The following is an 18,281-nucleotide window of genomic DNA, read 5'->3' as shown; positions in this document are numbered from 1 at the left end:
GCGGCCTCGTCGGTCAGCTAGTATTTTATTATTTTGGCTTGTCTACCTATGTTTATATGGCTTATTGTTATTCATGTCATAACCTTACGGTCCAGGCTTAGTATTTCAGATGTTGTACTGCCCGATCTGTTGGGCCCCCAGTCTAGTTAGCTAGTATGTTTAGTGGCTAACTCGATCAAATACAGTATCGAGTCCCAGTCGTGCCTCCCCTGGTTTGGGGCATGACAAATCCATTCACACTTGAATAATACAGTTTGCTTTAAAGGCACTTCGCGATATTCTACTTGTATAATCTCTTGTATTCGTCCATAGTAGTCACCAACATTTGGATCCGAGATACAAACTCCACTATTTATTGTTGATCTTGCACTACCATGACATTCTGTGTGAAATTTGTATCCATTAACAAAATACACTGGATACCATTTCGCGCTTATTAATGGTCCATGAGCAAGACTACGCAAGAGTTGGTTCTCAATGTGGTTGCATCGGACCTATTTAAAAATATTTATAAGGCTTAGCTAAATATAACAATCAAATTTAAGTACATCGTTGTTGTATGAACACGTGGAAATAATAATTTTTCATACCAAATAATTTATACTTTTATGTGTCTAGGCATCGACTCAAATTCGAAACATACCCATCAGGAAACTTCGCATTTTCCAACCAATCGAACAAGATAATTTTTTCCTTCTTCTCTATTGTATATGCAGCTTTAGGATAGCTTCTATCAATAAGATTTTTTGCCAATTGCGGTCTATAGTTTACCATATCTTCACGTGCCTTTGGATTGTCTTTTGTTTTGCCATCAATGTTAAGAACAATTTTAAATACATTATCAAAGATATTCTTCTCAATATTCATAATATCGAGATTATGTCGGATCATGTTAGAGCTTTAATAAGGCAAATCCCAAAAGATGCTTCGTTTTTTCCATCCACAAGACCCATATATTCTCCCATTAACTTCTTGTGCATCTAACTCAGTTACTTTCCTTAGTCCCAACTCACAAATTTGGTTCAAGATTTCCTCTCCTGTTCTAATGGGTGGTGGTACCCTTCCGACAGTCTTACCTTTACGAAAGTTTTTACGATCTCTCCTAAACGGATGATTTTGGTCAAGAAACATTCGATAACTATCAAACCAAGTTGTTTTCCCACCATGGTGCAATATGAAGGGTTGTACTTCCTCCATACAATAAGGGCATGCTAAGTTGTCGGCAGTACTCCATCCGGATAACATAGAATATGCTGGAAATTCATTGATTGTCCACATCAACGTGGCTCTTACTTTTTTTAGATGTCAAATGCTTCTACGCCCGTCTCCCACAACAATGTCAATTCCTATATTAGAGCTAGGTTGTAGATAAACATCAATCTTTTGTTTAGGATTGTTTGGACCTGGAATAATGACAGTTAAGAATATGTACGCCTCTTTCATACACATGCATGTAGGCAAATTGTATGGAGTGACAATCACTGGCCATGAAGAGTATTTCCTTCCTGAGTGACTAAAGGGCTGAAAACTATCAATACATAATCCTAACCTCACATTTCTTGGTTCAGCAGCAAAAAAGGGATAAGTTTCACTTAAGTGCTTTCAAGCCTTAGAGTCTGATGGATGACGCATTACACCCTTCTCTTGTATGTGCTCATGATGTCATCTCATATCAACGGCTGTAGCATGAGATGCATATAATTTCCTCAATCTAGGAATCAAAGGAAAATAGTACGTTTTCTTGTAAGGGATTAATTTTCTCTTACGAGAACCGACACGACGTTTGTACCTCTGGTGGTCACAAAATTTATAAGATGCGAGGTCCTCATCTTCACCCCAATATAACATACATCCAGAATTACAACAATCAATCTTTTCAACTGGCAAACCCAATCTACGCACTAGCTTCTTGGTCTCATAATAGTTATGTAATGACCCAACCGGTCATTTTAACTTTTAGAACCCTGTTCCCTAAAATAAAACTTTCCGTAGGTGCTTGTAATGATTTATGACTTGCAAGGATGGTTGGTTCGGGATTTGAAAGTGTTTGGAGGAAAACCGGAACATTTGGTTCCTTAAGTTGGCCTTAAAGTGCTAAGTTTGACTTCGGTCAACATTTTTAGAAAATGACCCCGGAATAGAATTTTGATGATTCCAACAGCTCCGATCTGAATTTTATTTGGAAGTCCGTAGTGAATTTAGGCTTGAAATGGTTAAAATTAGAATTTAAAGTTTGGAAGTTTGACCGATGAGTTGACTTATTGATACCAGAGTCGGAATCCAGTTCCAAAAAGTTTCATAGCTCCATTATGTAATTTATGACTTGTGTGTAAAATTTGAGGTCAATAGGAGTTGATTTGATAGGTTCCAATATTGAATGTAGAAGTTGAAAACTCTTAGTTTCATTAAGCTTGAATTGGGGTATGATTCATGGTTTTAGCGTTGTTTGATATGATTTAGAGGTTCGACTAAGTTCGTATGATATTTTAGGACTTGTTTGTATATTTGGTTGAGGTCCCGAGGGCCTAGGGTGAGTTTCGGATGGTTAACAGATCAAAAATTTGAGTTTAAAAGCTGCTGTAATTTTTCCTCTTCTGTTGGACATTCTGGGCTGTGATCGAGCCCAGATACCGAGTCAGATATCGAGCCCAGGGTTGACGAGGTACAGGGTCGAGCTAGAGTATCGAAACCATGATCGAAGGTCCAACTCGAGGGCCATAATCGAAGGTCCAGCTCGAGGGCCAGGATCGAGACCCAAGATCGAGGGTCACGATCGAAGGCTCAAGTTCGATGACATGATTGAGGCTATGATCGAAGTCCCAACCTCGATACCCTGATCGAGGCCCAGTTCGAGGACCAGTTCCGAAGGCTGCTGAGCAGTTTTATAAAAAAAGGGCATTCGTCCCATTTGCCATTTTTGACGAACTTAAGCTTGAGTAGAGACGACTTTTGGCAGATTTTCAAGGGAAAAACATTGAGGTAAGTGATTCTAACTCGGATTTGGTCTACATATACAAGCGTATCATTGTTTTTCTCAATTTAATTAGTGTTTTTAGATTTGAGATTTGGAAAAGTTTAGAAATCTCATAGAAACAAAATTTTGAGATTTCGGTATCGATTCAGAGTCGGATTTGAGTGAAACTGGTATGGTTGGATTCGTAATTGAATGGGTTATCGGATTTCATAACTTTCTCCGGATTCCGAGATGTGGGCCCCGCGGGCGAATTTTTAATTAATTTCGGATATTTTCTTTAAAATGTATTTTCTTATAGAATTGATTCCTATAATATTTAGTGATTGTATCGAATTATTTTGGCTAGATTCGAGCCAGACGGAGTTGGATAATCGTGGAAAAGGCCTTATAGTGGATTAAATTGGAGCAAGACGAGGTAAGTCTCTTGTCTAATCTTATGAGGGGGAGATTACCTCATAGGTGATTAAGATTAAATAATTGTTGCTAATTGTGGGGGCCTACGTACGCACGAGGTGACGAGAGTCCGTGCGTAGCTACTATTAATGCTAAAGTCCGGGTAGTTTAGGACTCAAAGCATGTATTACTTGTATAAATTGTATTCTTTGATTAATTAATATTAATTGATATATATGAATATATTGTGAATTGTTTGATAAAGATATTAAAGGATGGAAATCTCATAGGCTTGATTTCTATTTAAATCAATTAATTGTCAAAAGAAATTGTTCTCCTCCCAAATTTATCTTATAATAAACATATTGTCCTTCCGGAGGCACATAAGAAAATGTCTTCCTTTCTTGTGGAGCGGGCCGAACGCCTCGGCAGGATAGATGCATCTATGGATCGCGCCGCACGTCCCTCGGCAGTGTACTCGACACTCTGGATTGGGCCGTACGTCCTCGGCAGAAATCGTGCTTAATAATAATAATTACACGATACTTTAATAATTTATTTCAGATTGAGAAGCTAATTAATAAATTGAAAAAATCCTTGGAATTTAATGAATTATTATTCTTGCTTGTTTATGGAATTAATTGTTACTCCTGTAAATGAGATTTAAATTGATAAATTGAAATATTTCTGAATTGAAGGAATTTAATTAATATATTGAGAATTATTACATTCAAAGGAATTTGATTATCTCTGCTGATTAAATAAAATTATTGTAAATTCTGTAAATCATGCTGATTTAAATATCCTAGATATATTTCAGTTATTATTATTGACCCATAGTGAGTGTCAAAGTCGGCCATCTCGTCTCTACCACTTCGAGATTAGGCTTGATACTTACTGGGTACACGTTGTTTACATACTCATACTACACTTGCTGCACTTTTTGTGCAGGATCTGAGACATGTACTAGTGGTGGACCTATCATCATATACCCACGTCATCCCGAGGCATAGTGGTGAGCTGCCTTTCTGAGCCGTTCTGCAGCTACCAGTGTCTCTTCTTATATTTATATTCTGTCTATTTCATTTCTGACAGTATTTGGAGTTTTGTATAATCTACTAGATGCTCATGCACTTGTGACACCGGGTCTTGGCACACACACATTGGTAAAAGTGGTATTTTATTATTTTCTTGGAATAAAAGTTTAACTAATGTACGTATGACTTATTAGTTGGCTTGCCTAACTGTAGTGTTGGGCGCCATCATGACCTATAGGTGAAATTGGGTCGTGACAAGTTATTAAGCACTATATTATCTTCTGGTAAAGCCTTTTTCAACAGTTGCATCATTTGGTTATAACCTCTTTGTGATAAAGCGTTCTCCATTTTAATATTTAGCATCCTGAAAACTACTGCGAGTTGAGATAGGGAAGAACCAGGGTATAATTTTGCATCAGCGGCCTGTAGCAAATCATAAAACCTTTGGCACTCAAGATTAGGCTCCTCCTCCATCGAAGGATTAGGCTCCTCTAACATCGTCACCACTCATGCGATTGCGTTGTGAACAAGTAAACTAAAAAAAATTATTCACACCGGTTATGAAATTGGAATTAATACCTCTTCGGCCATCCAACCTTTTGTACATCCAATCACGATCTAGATTATCCATATTCCTATTTAATATTGAAATAAATATTATAAAGAGGGAGGGAGAAAGGTTAGCCAAGGAATAAACAACTAGCTACGACAAAGAACCAGATAATGCAATATCATATTGAACAAGACTATAATACCCAAAACATGAACTCCTGCTCACCAAATAGCAGAGAAGGTTCATTAAGAAAGTAGGGAAAAGGTAAGTAACATGATAACACATCAAAGATTTGCTTAAATACGATGGAATATATTACCATGATGTTCCCTTAATTTTGAAAGTTGTTCCTGGAAATATTGAAATAAACAACTGTAAATGACATGATACTAGCTACTGCACGTTTCCCCAACATGGAAGGCTCTTTATCAGTTAGTCATCGACAATCTTGATCAAAGGAGGTGATATGTAGCTACTGCACTTCATTACATTTTTCATACGGTCTTTGAAATGCTCAAAAGAATACAAATCTTTGAACTCCCATTTTCTTTCTAAAGACTAAAACGCATAGCTAAAATCAAGGATGTAAAAACCATAATTTTCAATACTACTTTTACTTTCCCATAAAATCAAGAATGTAAAAATCAGTTTTTGTTGGAACATATCATATCAATTTATTATTAAGGTAAATCTCTAAAACAAATACTGAAATCTAAACCCTAAAATCATATCAATTTATTATTGACCCAAAAGTATAAAAATCAAGGTACCAGCCAAACAAGAATTACCATATCAAAATTCCACAGAGAAAGAAAAAAACAGAAAAGCGAAAGTTTACCGTAACAAAGATAAGAATAATGGTATAGACAAAGTGCAAAAATAGTGAAAATAAGGGCTTTCGTCTGAGAATCTTCGGAGGAGCAAACATAAACGGAATGAAGATGAGAGCTACTTTGAATTTCTTGGCAATTTCTGAAGTTCTACAACAAAAGTTTTTTGTCCAATTTTAAAATTTCTTCTATTTGCTATCGAATGTCTATGTTCCCATTGCATATGAGCCTTAGATTCACGCCCAATTTGTTGTATTGGAAGAAAGCAACTCACATTGTTGAAGATGAGAGCAATTGGCGACTTTGATAGAGAGGAGAGAATATGAGTCTGTAAGAAGATCTGTGCCCTAGATAAACTTTTAAAAACTAGCAACGGAAATAGCGACAGATATATTTCTGTCGCTAATAATAACTTGGAAAATTTATTTTTAAGAATCTAGCGACGACATTTCCGTCGCAGCAATTTTGGAATTCTTTGCGGAGTAAAATAAAGGCAGCGACAGATTTTCGTCGCTAATTCCCTCGCTCTATTTTAATAATTTTTGTCGCTAAATTTGTAGGTAAAATAAAGGCGCCAATTTTTAGTGCCAATTTTAGCGACTGATATAAATATTTGTCGCTAATCCATCGCTATAATTGATAATAAATCTTTTGTAGCTTATTTGGTGACCCACTATAAAATTCGTCGCTAATTCGTCGTTATTTAGCTACGGAATATGACTTGTCGCTAAAATCCGTAAACGCTGTTTTTTTTTTTTAGCGTTGTTGGGTGGTATTATACTATTATTGTTGCTCTTGACTATGGAAAGCAATAAGGTCAAATTCTGCTGACTACTGTAATAAAGATTAGCCATCGGTTTCCTATGACCGACTTAGCACAAAGCAAGAACGATGAAAATCCATAGGTCATAATCGTCAAATACTAGCTTAACTTTATCATTTCGGCATTTTATAAGTGCCAAGAATTTTGGTATATAATTTAAGATTTAAGTTTTATGAGCCTCAACTTTTAAGATTTTTAACGTTGAACTAATTATATTTTTAAAAATATGAGTTCAGATCTACTGTTATTTTTATAATTTTAGTAGAATTTTATATAAATTTATACTCGCCTCAAAAGTACTAAATCAAAATTCAGATGAACCTGATACTACAAGTTGCATCTGCCTCTATATTCCCTTTAAAAGAATGGATAATTATCACTTGACTTGGGGTTCTTGGTAAGATATTACAGCAGGTTGGTAACCTATTATAATCTCTTGCCTAACTGTCAGGTGATAGCAGTTCTTTATATTTTCCCCCTTTCCTTAATAAGAATTGGTCCATTATCTTGTCATCTATTAATTAATTCTAGGCAGTGGCGTACCCCAAGTATTGATTAGCGGGTTCAACTGAACTCGCTTTACAAAAAAATAATATTGTGTATATGTATAAATTAGAATTAAAGCTGTATAAATTTTGCATAAATATTTTATTTGAACTCACTTGACAATTACTATTTTACCACTAAATTTATATACTTCTAAGATTGAACCCGCTTACACAAAATTCTGGGTCCGCCACTGATTTTAGGATTGTGCATAATATGGCAAATATCGAATTACGGTATCAAATATTTTTTGGTATATGGTACTCGGTATTTTGGTATTTGGTATGATATTTGGTTTAACTTTTTAAAATAATTTGATAGTAGGTATGGTATTTCGTATTTAAAAAAATAATACCGAAATATCGATACCGTACCGAAAGTTGTGCAAAATTAGATATTTTATATACATATTCACTGTTGACACCCATGCTCCAAGAAGATTGAATGATGCACTTGGTTGAAGGTTGAGTTATTAATTACTAGAGGAATAGGGATCAACTCCCACGTAATACATTTCTTCCTCCTCTTTTTAGTTGTGCACTCATGTACTAGAAATCCTAGATCCGCCTCTGATTACACATTACATATATTATTGATTAACATACTAAATTACACAATACTTTTATTTGGCATTCATGTTGAGGTTGACAGTAAAACTCATATACTTCTTTAGGAAAATGGAGGAACAAGGTAGGATGCAGATTCTAATTTTTACTCTCTAGTTTGCCAAGCAGTTTAACGTAATATTTCAATAGTTTTGGGGTGTTTCTTATTCCCTTATATGTTGGATTAGTCCTTGTTGTATTCTCTAATTTCAATAATTAACTCTAACCAAGCAACATGATATTTTCAATGATTAAATGTATTCCTTTATGTACCTTTTTTCCCCTCTTAGTTGATACTTGATGGGTTTGGACAAAGATTTTGTCAACAGTAAGATGAGTTTAGAACGTTTTCATTGAGTACTTTATTAAGAATATTATAATCTATGTCTTTATGCATTAGTTAATATTCAAACCGAATAAATCGAAATTATCGAACCGAATAAACCAAAACCGGAAGAAGAAAAGTCGAACCATACCTGTAACACCGTAGACGTTAGATAGAGTTCTACATCGGCAAAACACAATAGGGATGCTGGGTAGATAAGTTAACAAGCCTTAGACCCTAGCGACGCGTTCTAAACTCGTGCGGGCCTAGGCCCAAAGAGGACAATATCACTAACAGAGTGGACTGTTACAGATGGTACCAGAGCCACTCTTGTGTCAGCCTTGCCGATGGTGGGTCATAGTTCAACTGAGTTTAGGAAAATTCCGGTTAGACGGGGAAAACCTTAGTGCTAAGTCTAGGCGAATCCCATACGGTGGGGCAAACCTCAGTGAGGACGCTGAGTCCATAAGAGGGGGTGTATGTAACACCACAGACTTTAAATAGAGTCCCACATCAGCAAAACACAAGAGGGATACTGGGTATATAAGTTAACACGTCTTAGACCCTAATTACGCATTTTAAACCCGTGAGGACTAAGGCCCAGAGCGGACAATATAACTAGTGGGTTGGGTTGTTACAATACCGAATGTAATTAGGTATGGTATTGGTATACAATTCTAAGAAATCGGATACCAAAAATACCGATCCGAAATGACTAAGTACCGTATCGTACCGGCCGACGAACACTCCTAATTAATTCATTCAAATACAACGCTATAGGAAAATAAAATATATAAAGAAAACGACCCTTTATTGAACATCAAAGATTCTTTGTCACTTCGAAAAGATTTCTACTCCTCCATTAGTTACATTTATTAGGAGTCCATTACTAGATAGTCGTTGAACTATCTGACATTATGTATGATAATCACTTTTCTTTTATTTGTAATAACAAAATTACACAATTATTCCTATTGCACTATGATAGTTACTCAATTGGATTTATTGATTTTTCGTGGGAAAAATTGCTAACTTGACAGTCCACGTAGATAAACCCACCTATCACCCAACTTGACCAGACTATATAAACCAACCCAAAAGTTACTCCTCTTCTTCTTCTTCTATTCTATAATTGGACCCATATTATTTTATAAAAAAACAACTATTTCTTCTTTTTCTCTCAAGCAGATGAACTTCCATGATTTTATCCTAATCCAAAATTGAACTTTTCAATATGGAATCTAAAGGTGTGTTGAGTAGAAACGCAAAGGAATCTCAAAGAAGGTGCCTATATATTTGTTTAGATCATAGATGCATCATAGTCATGTCTTTACAAATGGGTCGACTGGGTCGGGTCAAGTTGGGAGATAGGTGGGTTTTTATGATTTGTTTGGATGTAACTTATTTAAATGTTCTAAAAAAATCCATGTGGACTGCTAAGTCAGCAATTTTCCACTGAAAAAATCAATAAGTCCAATTGAATGACTACTAGAGTGCGCTAGAGATAATTGAGTGATTTTATTGTTACAAAAAAAAAATAAATTATTATCATTCATAATTTCAGGTAGTTCAATGACTATCCGAGTAATGAACTCTATTTATTATTGTCGGGTGATGTAGATTTGATTAATAAGGGCATGCATGTCCCGAGGATACACAGAAAATACACCAATTTGTTCGCCCAAATGATAATAGCACTAATTACAGTAATAGAAATGTGGAGTAATTACTTCTGTCTGACAGAACATTTTGTTTATAGTAAGTTGCCATATTTTGAGTTATTTAATACTGTTTGACCCAAAATTTAGACTTAGGTTTAAACAATTAATTTTTTTAACAGAGTAAAGTTAATCTTAGCCAATATTAATATTCAAAAGATGGATTAACCGATTCTATAGCGAGATACCATAGATACTATTTGAGTAGCTATAAATAGCAATAATAATGCTATATTCACTGATCCAAAAATAAAGGAGGTAGTATTAAATAACAGTAAATAGCAATGAATGACTTTTATGTAAATAAAAACATATGAGTCATCGTAAAGGGTGAGATTCTTTGATATTCCTTCGCAATGATAAATGATTAATAAGTTTTTGAATATTTGGATTCTCCTTGGATTGTGTGAGAAAAGTTAGGTAAAGATATGAAGAAAAGGTGTATTTTGTATGTGTACAATAAAGCAAAAATCTTCGGAGAATGTCAAAGTGTTCTTTTTTACAATGGGTATCCAATCCCCTCATATGGATAGATATTTTTCTATTTATAAGGGCACACGAGCCACAAAAACTCTAATAGTACAGATCAGAGGAATATTCGTCGGAATATTCTCTTTAAAGTCTTATTTCTAAAACTAGTCGTTACTACTCTGTTAAATGGAATGCTCGTCCTCGACCTCCGTTGAGTCTTTGACCTGGCCTTCTTTCTTCGTTGATATCAAACTGATGACAAGTGGCGGTCTTAGAAGACTTTCTTAATTTTGATTAAGCTCACATATAGTTATGACCATTTTTAGCCCATACAAATACCATGAAATTTCTTGCGGTCTACGGATCACTAACAATAAATCCGAAAGGGTGTTTTCTGTGAAATTTGTCTTGGAATTTCTCACATGAGATGGAAAAGTTAGGAGCCATATAACGTGATATTAAAACTCAACTATTAAGATTTCTTTTGAGTTAAAATCCAAGGGAATAAAATTGTAATGTCCCAAAAATTGGAGATAATACTTTAGCAGTAAAGCCTGAGGCGTTACAATCATCAACTAAAGTATTTCATAACCATCACTAAAATATTCAGAAATTCTACAAGTTATGAAAATCGGAGTTCTTATGTTTCTAGGGTCGGAAAATCAATTCCTATCCGTAATACTAATAAGGCAACATAATCCTTTTTTATATTTGTTTCAATGTAATCTTTTTCATTATTCTGTAATTTATTTTTTCTGATTACAATCCTTATTCTTGTATGTATATTCTTTGATTGCGATTCTTTAGGATCCCTCTTTCCTTTTATACCTGAGCAACCTTGCTCCTCAATCTTGTATTTAAAGAATTTCAATGTAACAGATGAATGAAGTTCTCGGTAAACTCACTCTTGAATTTCTTTATGGTATCAGAGACTTTACGCTCTAACGAGTTTTTTTTTTCCCGATCCTTTCCTTTGCTGATATTGTTCAACTTCCCTTAGCTACCATGACTGTCAAGTCAAGTTTAGTAACCACCCCAATTGTGCTAACTTCATCTACTGGTTCCAGTTCATCTACTAATTCCAGTTCATCTGTTCTTCCTTCTCATGGTGTTATTAATCTAATCGCTCAGTCTAGCCAGTTTGTCGCAATCAACCTAACCTCTCAACTTCCCAATCAAGTTGACTGGCAGCAATTTCCTAACATGAAAAGCACAACATGAGATGCTCTTTCTTGGATATGATCTTGTTCCATACATTAATGGAACACTTCCATGCCCGCCAGTCACAGTCCCAAATTGCAAAAATTGGCTCCGACAAGATAGCCTAATTTGACATGCCATGACATCGGTTGATGCCACTATTGCGCCCCTTGTTTCCACGACGCCCAATGCCTATGTTTCTTGGCCAAAACTCACTCAACACTACACAAACAAGTCGCAAACAAGAGTTTATGGTCTCCATGACTCTCTCAATCGCCTTGTTAAAGGTACCAAACCCGTCGCTCAGTATCTCAGTGAGATATGTGCCCTTGTTGGATCCCTATTAATAGTGATGCCCTTGTGATCAAGGTTCTTAGTGGGATTGGTCCTGAATATACAATGAGATGAGTGCTGTCATTCGCTCCAGAGACACACCCATCACTCCTGAAGAGCTTTTCGACTATCTAAGCAGTCATGAAGTTTTCCTTCATCATCGACAAGAATCTGCTATCATCACAGCCTAATATACCTAAAGATCCAACCAGCAATATCACCATCCATAACGATAGAACAACTATAATAGTAATAACTATTACAAATAGCAATAACAACCGAAGGAACTACCAACAGTCTCCCAATGAAAACAACAAGTGGCCTTGGAATCATTCTACTGGCAACTCCAATCGCCAGCAAAGGTGATCATCCACTTCCAAGTTCCAACAACAACAAACCTCGAGTTCAATGCCAGTCTGTGAGAAATTTGGACATATTTCCAAGGTTTGCCGCCCACGCTCTCATAATGCAAATGAGCCCCAAGCCAACTTTTCAGTTAAGAAATCAACAGAAAATTCTAATAGGGTCATGAATATTGGGACTTCACACCACATTATTACTGACACATAGAACCTACAGGCTTACTCAAACTACACTGGTACGAATGATGTAATCTTTGGTGATGGTAATGGTATTAAAACTACCCATACATGACGTACTACTCTTCTCTATACTTCATGAAACTTTGTTTCGAAAAATGTTTTATGTGCTCCTTCCATTCATCGCAATTTAACATTTGTTCCTCAATTTTGCGAGCAAAATAAAACATCTGTTGAGTTCTTTCCTACTTTCTTTGTTGTGAAGGATTTGACCATGGGAGCACCTTTGGCTCAAGACCAGAATAGAGCTCGGACTTACGAATGGACTGGATCCTCACCACCATCAGCAGCATATCTTGCTTCTTCTGCCAATAATGCCTCATTCACCCTTTGGTATCATTGTCTTGGCCATCCCCATTTAAAAGTTCTAAAGTCAATTGTCTACCAGTTTAAATTACCCGTTTTCGTTTCCTACCAAGATCATTGTAATTCTTGTCTTTGCAATAAAAGTCATCATTTACCATTTAAACAATCGACTTTGAAAAGTTCAAGACCACTAGAACTACTATTTACTGATGTATCCACCTTTTCCAGTAACGTCCTCTCATAGATTTCACTTTTATATTATCTTTATGGATCATTTCACCAAATACATATGATTTTTCCCTTTAAAAAGGAAATTTGATGTTGTTTTAACTTTTATTAACTTCAGATTGCTTGTTGAAAAATATTTTAGTATTCCAATTCTTACTATTTATTCTGATGGTGGTGGAGAATATGAGGGTCTGACAAAAATTCTTTCGGACATGGGAATTCAACACCTTTTCTCCCCCCCCCCCCCTTTACACTCCTCAAAGAGTTAGTAGTGCTGAACAACGCCATCATCATATTATGGAAACAACTTTGACTGTTTTACATCAAGTCTCCATACTACTTGCATACTGGCCTTACGCGTGTTCAACAACTGTCTATCTTATAATAGAATGACCACGCCGATACTACAAGGCAAATCTCCATATGAATCTACTCAGATGGAAAGGAGTAGATGAAGTTGGTGACTGTAATTTGTATCGGTAGGATGTGGAAGACTTGGAACTGATAGAAAATACCAACAATAAGAGAGATCAAATAGCAAACAATAGTGGCACGATTTTATACTAAACAACCCAAATTGAATACTCTGCAGAAAGAAGACAATCACTGTCTTAATGGAAATAACTTAATAACACAAATCGAGGGTTATTAGGAAAAAATGAAAGTCAGAGCGAAGCTTAATGATGAAAATTGCTAGTGAGACAAAGAGAAGCCATTATCGGAAGATTGGAGAGAGAGAAGGGGATTTTGTTACTTAATGTTTTTTGATGTACACCTCTTATATGTTTTAATCGGGTGAATAATATTTACCCATTTAATAGATTGGGATTAATATTTCAAATACGTAATTAAGTTATTTTTTTATAAGGCTAATTAATATCCACGTAGAGTGCCACATGGCACATTTCTTATAAATTTACAAGAGTGTATCACACACACCATTAAAAACACGATGTGGGTGTTTTAATATGAAAGGGGATATAGTTCAGGAAGATTTTCGGGACAGACGATAGTTTAGGTAGGAAACCGACAAAAAAGTGATAGTTTATGCGAGTTTTAGGGTATTTACTCTATTCTAAACGGATTAAATTTATCCTCCATTAAGCTTTTGATCTAATGTTATTTTTGTATTTAGGAAAATATCTCTTTTTTTTGTTTTGTTTTGTTTTTGGAGTATAATGGAGCTCCAACATGAGGATAATTTCAAATCACAGTTTAAAGTTGAGGGGTAAAATTGAATATTTTGCCGCAAAGAATTTCGACAAGTGTAATTTATCCATTTCAAGTTGGTACTCCATCAATGGCAAGACAAATATTGAGAAGATTTGCTAATAATAAGGGTATGAACCAAAAGTCAAATGAAAGGCAAAGTTAATTAATTTCGAGCAATATATGAGCAAATTTTGATCTTTCCGTCGAAAGTTAGCAATAAAAACGAGGAGCAAAGAGATGAAGGATCATACCTGCAGAATATCTGGGTGAAAAATCGGTATATCCTAAAAAAATCCAACTTATTGTTATTGCTATCACTAATACCATGTCCAAATAAATTGGTGGAGTTGCTGCCTAAGCTTCGATTTAATTGACTCATCTAAATTTGATATCAGCATAAAGATCATGGATGAAGTTCAAACATTATTTCAAAGGTATTTGATCAAAATAACGCTGTGTGTAAACATTAATAAACATCACATTGTTTCACATTTGAGTCGAAAGGAATCTATAGTGTTTGCCAACTAAATAATGACATTTAAAATAATCAATAGAGGACCAATTTTTTTTCTCTTTTTCTTAAGGAAAATGGCAGTTTGGTAGCATCGGTACATTAGTTCAACGTCATTATTTTGGTGTATCAACAAGAAACGTTTTCTAGAGTACTTGATAAGTTGTCTTGAAATTGTTTACTTGTCTTCATTATCTTATTTTCCCTATAAATATGAGGAATATGTGTTCTTCCTTTGTTCTCACATGTGAGTGATGTGACAAGTATTCCATCCAAAATTCAATGGATGAATCTGGCATTTCCTCTACGTACTATTCGCCTAGTACTGTTATGCTTTGTCCTAACTCCTAATTGCATCAAATGGTAAGTAAATGTTTCTTCTAAAATGTTTATATTCTAACCGTTACATTATTATTTTGAGCTTTATTCTCCATGTTATTTATTTATTATTAGTTTTGACTTTTCACCTCATAGGTACAAGACTTGACATAAATAAGTTAGAGTCTCTTAGAGAAAATACAAGAAGTAAAGCTACTCTATATTTACAACAAAAAGGACTTAGATTCCTACGAAGTAAAAGTAGGTCCGTTGGCGACAGCCTTGTCTTTAGCATCAAGGTCTTCGCACGAGGTACTGGTCGCAAGGCATAGGTCGATTTCCCTGACTACGGACGCGCGCTAGGGCACAGCCTGCCGAGGGGCGTTGTTGGCATCTGTTTGCGGCTGGGCGCTGGTGAGGGATATTGATGGGGAGACATAGGCATAGGCATACTTGTCACTTGACGCGGCCAAGACTACGGGACTGTCCATGGCGCTAGGCATTGGGAGACTTGTCAGGATGCCTTGGGGTGTATCCAAGGGATCATGGGGCATAGATGGAAAGCTGCCCATGACATTCTCCCCCACCTTAGTTAGCGACGTCCTCGATGCTTTACTTGCAAGATAATCATTGATCAAGCTCTTGTAGGCTTTGAGGTTTGTTTCCCTCCCACATGTATTCTCCTTGGTATCATAACCCTGCCATTTCACCAAGAACCCTTGGTGATCTTTCTTTGAAGCATGAATCACTCGATCATCGAGAATAGCTTCTGCATACCTTTTTCCGGTTGAATTAGGGCCTCGAATACTAGGTATTGTAATTTGGCTCCGCGAAGGATCCTCCGTGTCTTCCCAAAAAGGTTTCAGAAGGCTGACATGGAAGACTAGATGAATCTTCCAGCAGGCTGGGGTATCCACCCAATATGCAACTTTCCCAATGCGCTTCTCAATGGACAAGGGTCCAATGTACTTTTGTAATAGGCGAGGGTTGTGGATCCCTACAAACAAGTATCGCTTTGGGATTTTCAGCATCACTTTGTCTCCTATTTGGTATTCAACAAAGCGAAGACTTTGATCAGCATGCTTTTTATCCACTTTTGGGCTTTCACAACCAAAATTTTCTTCCATTCCTTCGCGAAGCTAGTAGCTCGAGGAGATTTTGACATGTTTGGGGCATTCACAATATGTGGGAGTAGCAGTTGTTATCCAGTAACAATTTCAAAAGCGCTTTTGTTTGTACTAGAGCTCTTTTGTGAATTAAAACACAATTGAGCAGCATCCAGAAGCTTCACCCAATTCTTCTGCGATCCAGTAACAAAATGGTAAAGGTATTCCTCAAGCATGCCATCGAATCGCCCCGTTTGTCCATCAGATTGCGGATGGAAACTTGAATTGTGGCTCAACTTGGATGGGGAACTTAATGAGCTAAGTCTAAAAGTTTTTAGTGAAGCAAGCGTCGCGATAACTAACGATGTCTTTAGGAAGGCCCTAATATTTGACAACATGAGTGAAGAAGAGTTGAGTTGTGTCTTCTACTGATATGGAGTATATTTTAGGGCTTCTATAAATTCAGCATATTTTGAAAATCGATCTACCATAACCAAGATAGTTGTAAGATCTCTGACCTTAGGCAATCCGATGATGAAATCCAGTGACACACTTTCCCAAGGTTTATTTGGAACAGGTAATGGCTCCAAAAGCCCCGCTTGTGTCAAGCGTTCAGACTTGTATTTCTGGCATACTATCACATATTGTGCAACATCATCTTCTATTTGAAGCTAATAATAAGTAAGGCGCAACAACACCATGATGTGTTCTTCTCTTGGGTGGCTAGCCCACAAAGTATCATGGCATTTCATCAGAAGAGTCCTTTGCAGATCTCCTCCTTTAGGAACATAAAGTTGATTCCATGTCACCTTTAGGAACCCATCTTCCATGTAGAACTAGCGAGTCTTTCCAAGTCCTACCAAATCAATCAAATACTGTGCAACAGGATCCTTTGTGAGTAGATGATGTATCTGGTCTTTTATAGTGGTAGACACTTCACTCCCCCTTAGGGTGGCGATAGGCACACCGATGCTAGATCAGCCAAAGAACAACTTGGTTGGTCTTCCCACTTCGATAATCCAGGTTGAACTGAAATTCCGCTAAGAGTTCCTACCACCTGGCCTGTCAGCTATTCATCTTTGGCTGGGTCATGAAATGACTAACAGTTGTGTTGTCTGTCTTGAACACGAGTGGGGTTCTAACAGATAGTTCCTCCAAAAGCGTAATTATTGGACGATAACCAATAGTTCTTTTTTGTGGGTAGCATAGCATCGTTCTGCATCCTACAACTTCCGGCTCTCGTACGCAACTGGATGCCTCTCTTGTAGCAAGAGTTCTCATAGGGCATAGTCGGAGGCATCCGTTTGTACTTCAAACGGCTTGGCCAAATCAGGAAGGGCCAAGACAAGGCTACTAGATATAGACACTTTCAATGCATTGAAGGCCTTCGCTAGCCTAGGACCCCAATCCCAAGGTGTGACTTTCTTTAGGAGTTCTGTTAATGGCACTGCAATGAGAGAGTAATGTTTCACAAATCGCTTATAAATGTTGCATAGGCCAAGGAACACCCTTAAAGTGTGGATATCCTTAGGTGGAGGCCAAGCTGTGACAGCCTGAATCTTTTGTTGGTCCATTTTGATCTGCCCTTCATCGATGACATGTCTGAGGAAGTCAATATATTTTTGGGCTAAGGAGCACTTAGATAGCTTCACATATAATTTGTGCTCCCGCAGTTGAGCTAGGACCTTCTGCAGGTACTCTAGGTGTTCCTATAATGTTTTGCTATAATACCACAATGTCGTCCAAGTAGAACACTACAAATTCATCAATGTACTCTCGAAAGACTTAGTTCATCAGCGTGCAAAATATGATTGGAGAATTAATCAAGCCGAATGGCATGACTAGGAAGTCGTATGACCCATATCTTGTCACACAGGTCGTCTTGTGTTCATCACCCTCATCAATATGAACTTGCCAGTAACCTGTCTTCAGATCTATTTTGGTGACCATTGTAGCACCACCTAGTCTATCGAACATGTTTTCCATTAGCGGGATATGGTCCTTGTTCTTCACGGTGATTTTTTTAGGGGCCGATAATCCTCACAAAGTCGTAGGGTGCCATCCTATTTCTTTTTGATAACACATAGGACCCATAAGGAGACTTGGAGGGCACAATGATCCCCATGTCTAGCATTTTTGTCAAATGTCTTCGAAGCTCGATGAGTTCAGGTTGTGCCATTCTGTAAGGCACCC

General features: G+C 36.7%; 1 protein-coding gene across 1 annotated transcript; it reads right to left on the bottom strand.

Annotated features, from left to right (window-relative positions):
- Window positions 1-15,341: 15,341 nt before the first annotated feature.
- On the bottom strand, window positions 15,342-16,109 carry LOC104091828 (uncharacterized). Its single transcript, XM_009597257.1, has one exon. It carries the CDS (start codon window positions 16,107-16,109, stop codon window positions 15,342-15,344), a length of 768 nt encoding a protein of 255 aa, XP_009595552.1.
- Between the last annotated feature and the right edge of the window lie 2,172 nt (window positions 16,110-18,281).

Source organism: Nicotiana tomentosiformis, chromosome 11 (assembly GCF_000390325.3).
Source record: "Nicotiana tomentosiformis chromosome 11, ASM39032v3, whole genome shotgun sequence".
NCBI lineage: Eukaryota > Viridiplantae > Streptophyta > Magnoliopsida > Solanales > Solanaceae > Nicotiana > Nicotiana tomentosiformis.
Note: the sequence above shows the minus strand (reverse complement) of the source record. Positions and strands in the feature narration are given on the sequence as shown.

Bases quoted from the DNA above. Each gene is read 5' to 3' on its own strand.
- LOC104091828 (XM_009597257.1), bottom strand. From the start codon at position 16,109: ATGGAAGAAAATTTTGGTTGTGAAAGCCCAAAAGTGGATAAAAAGCAT.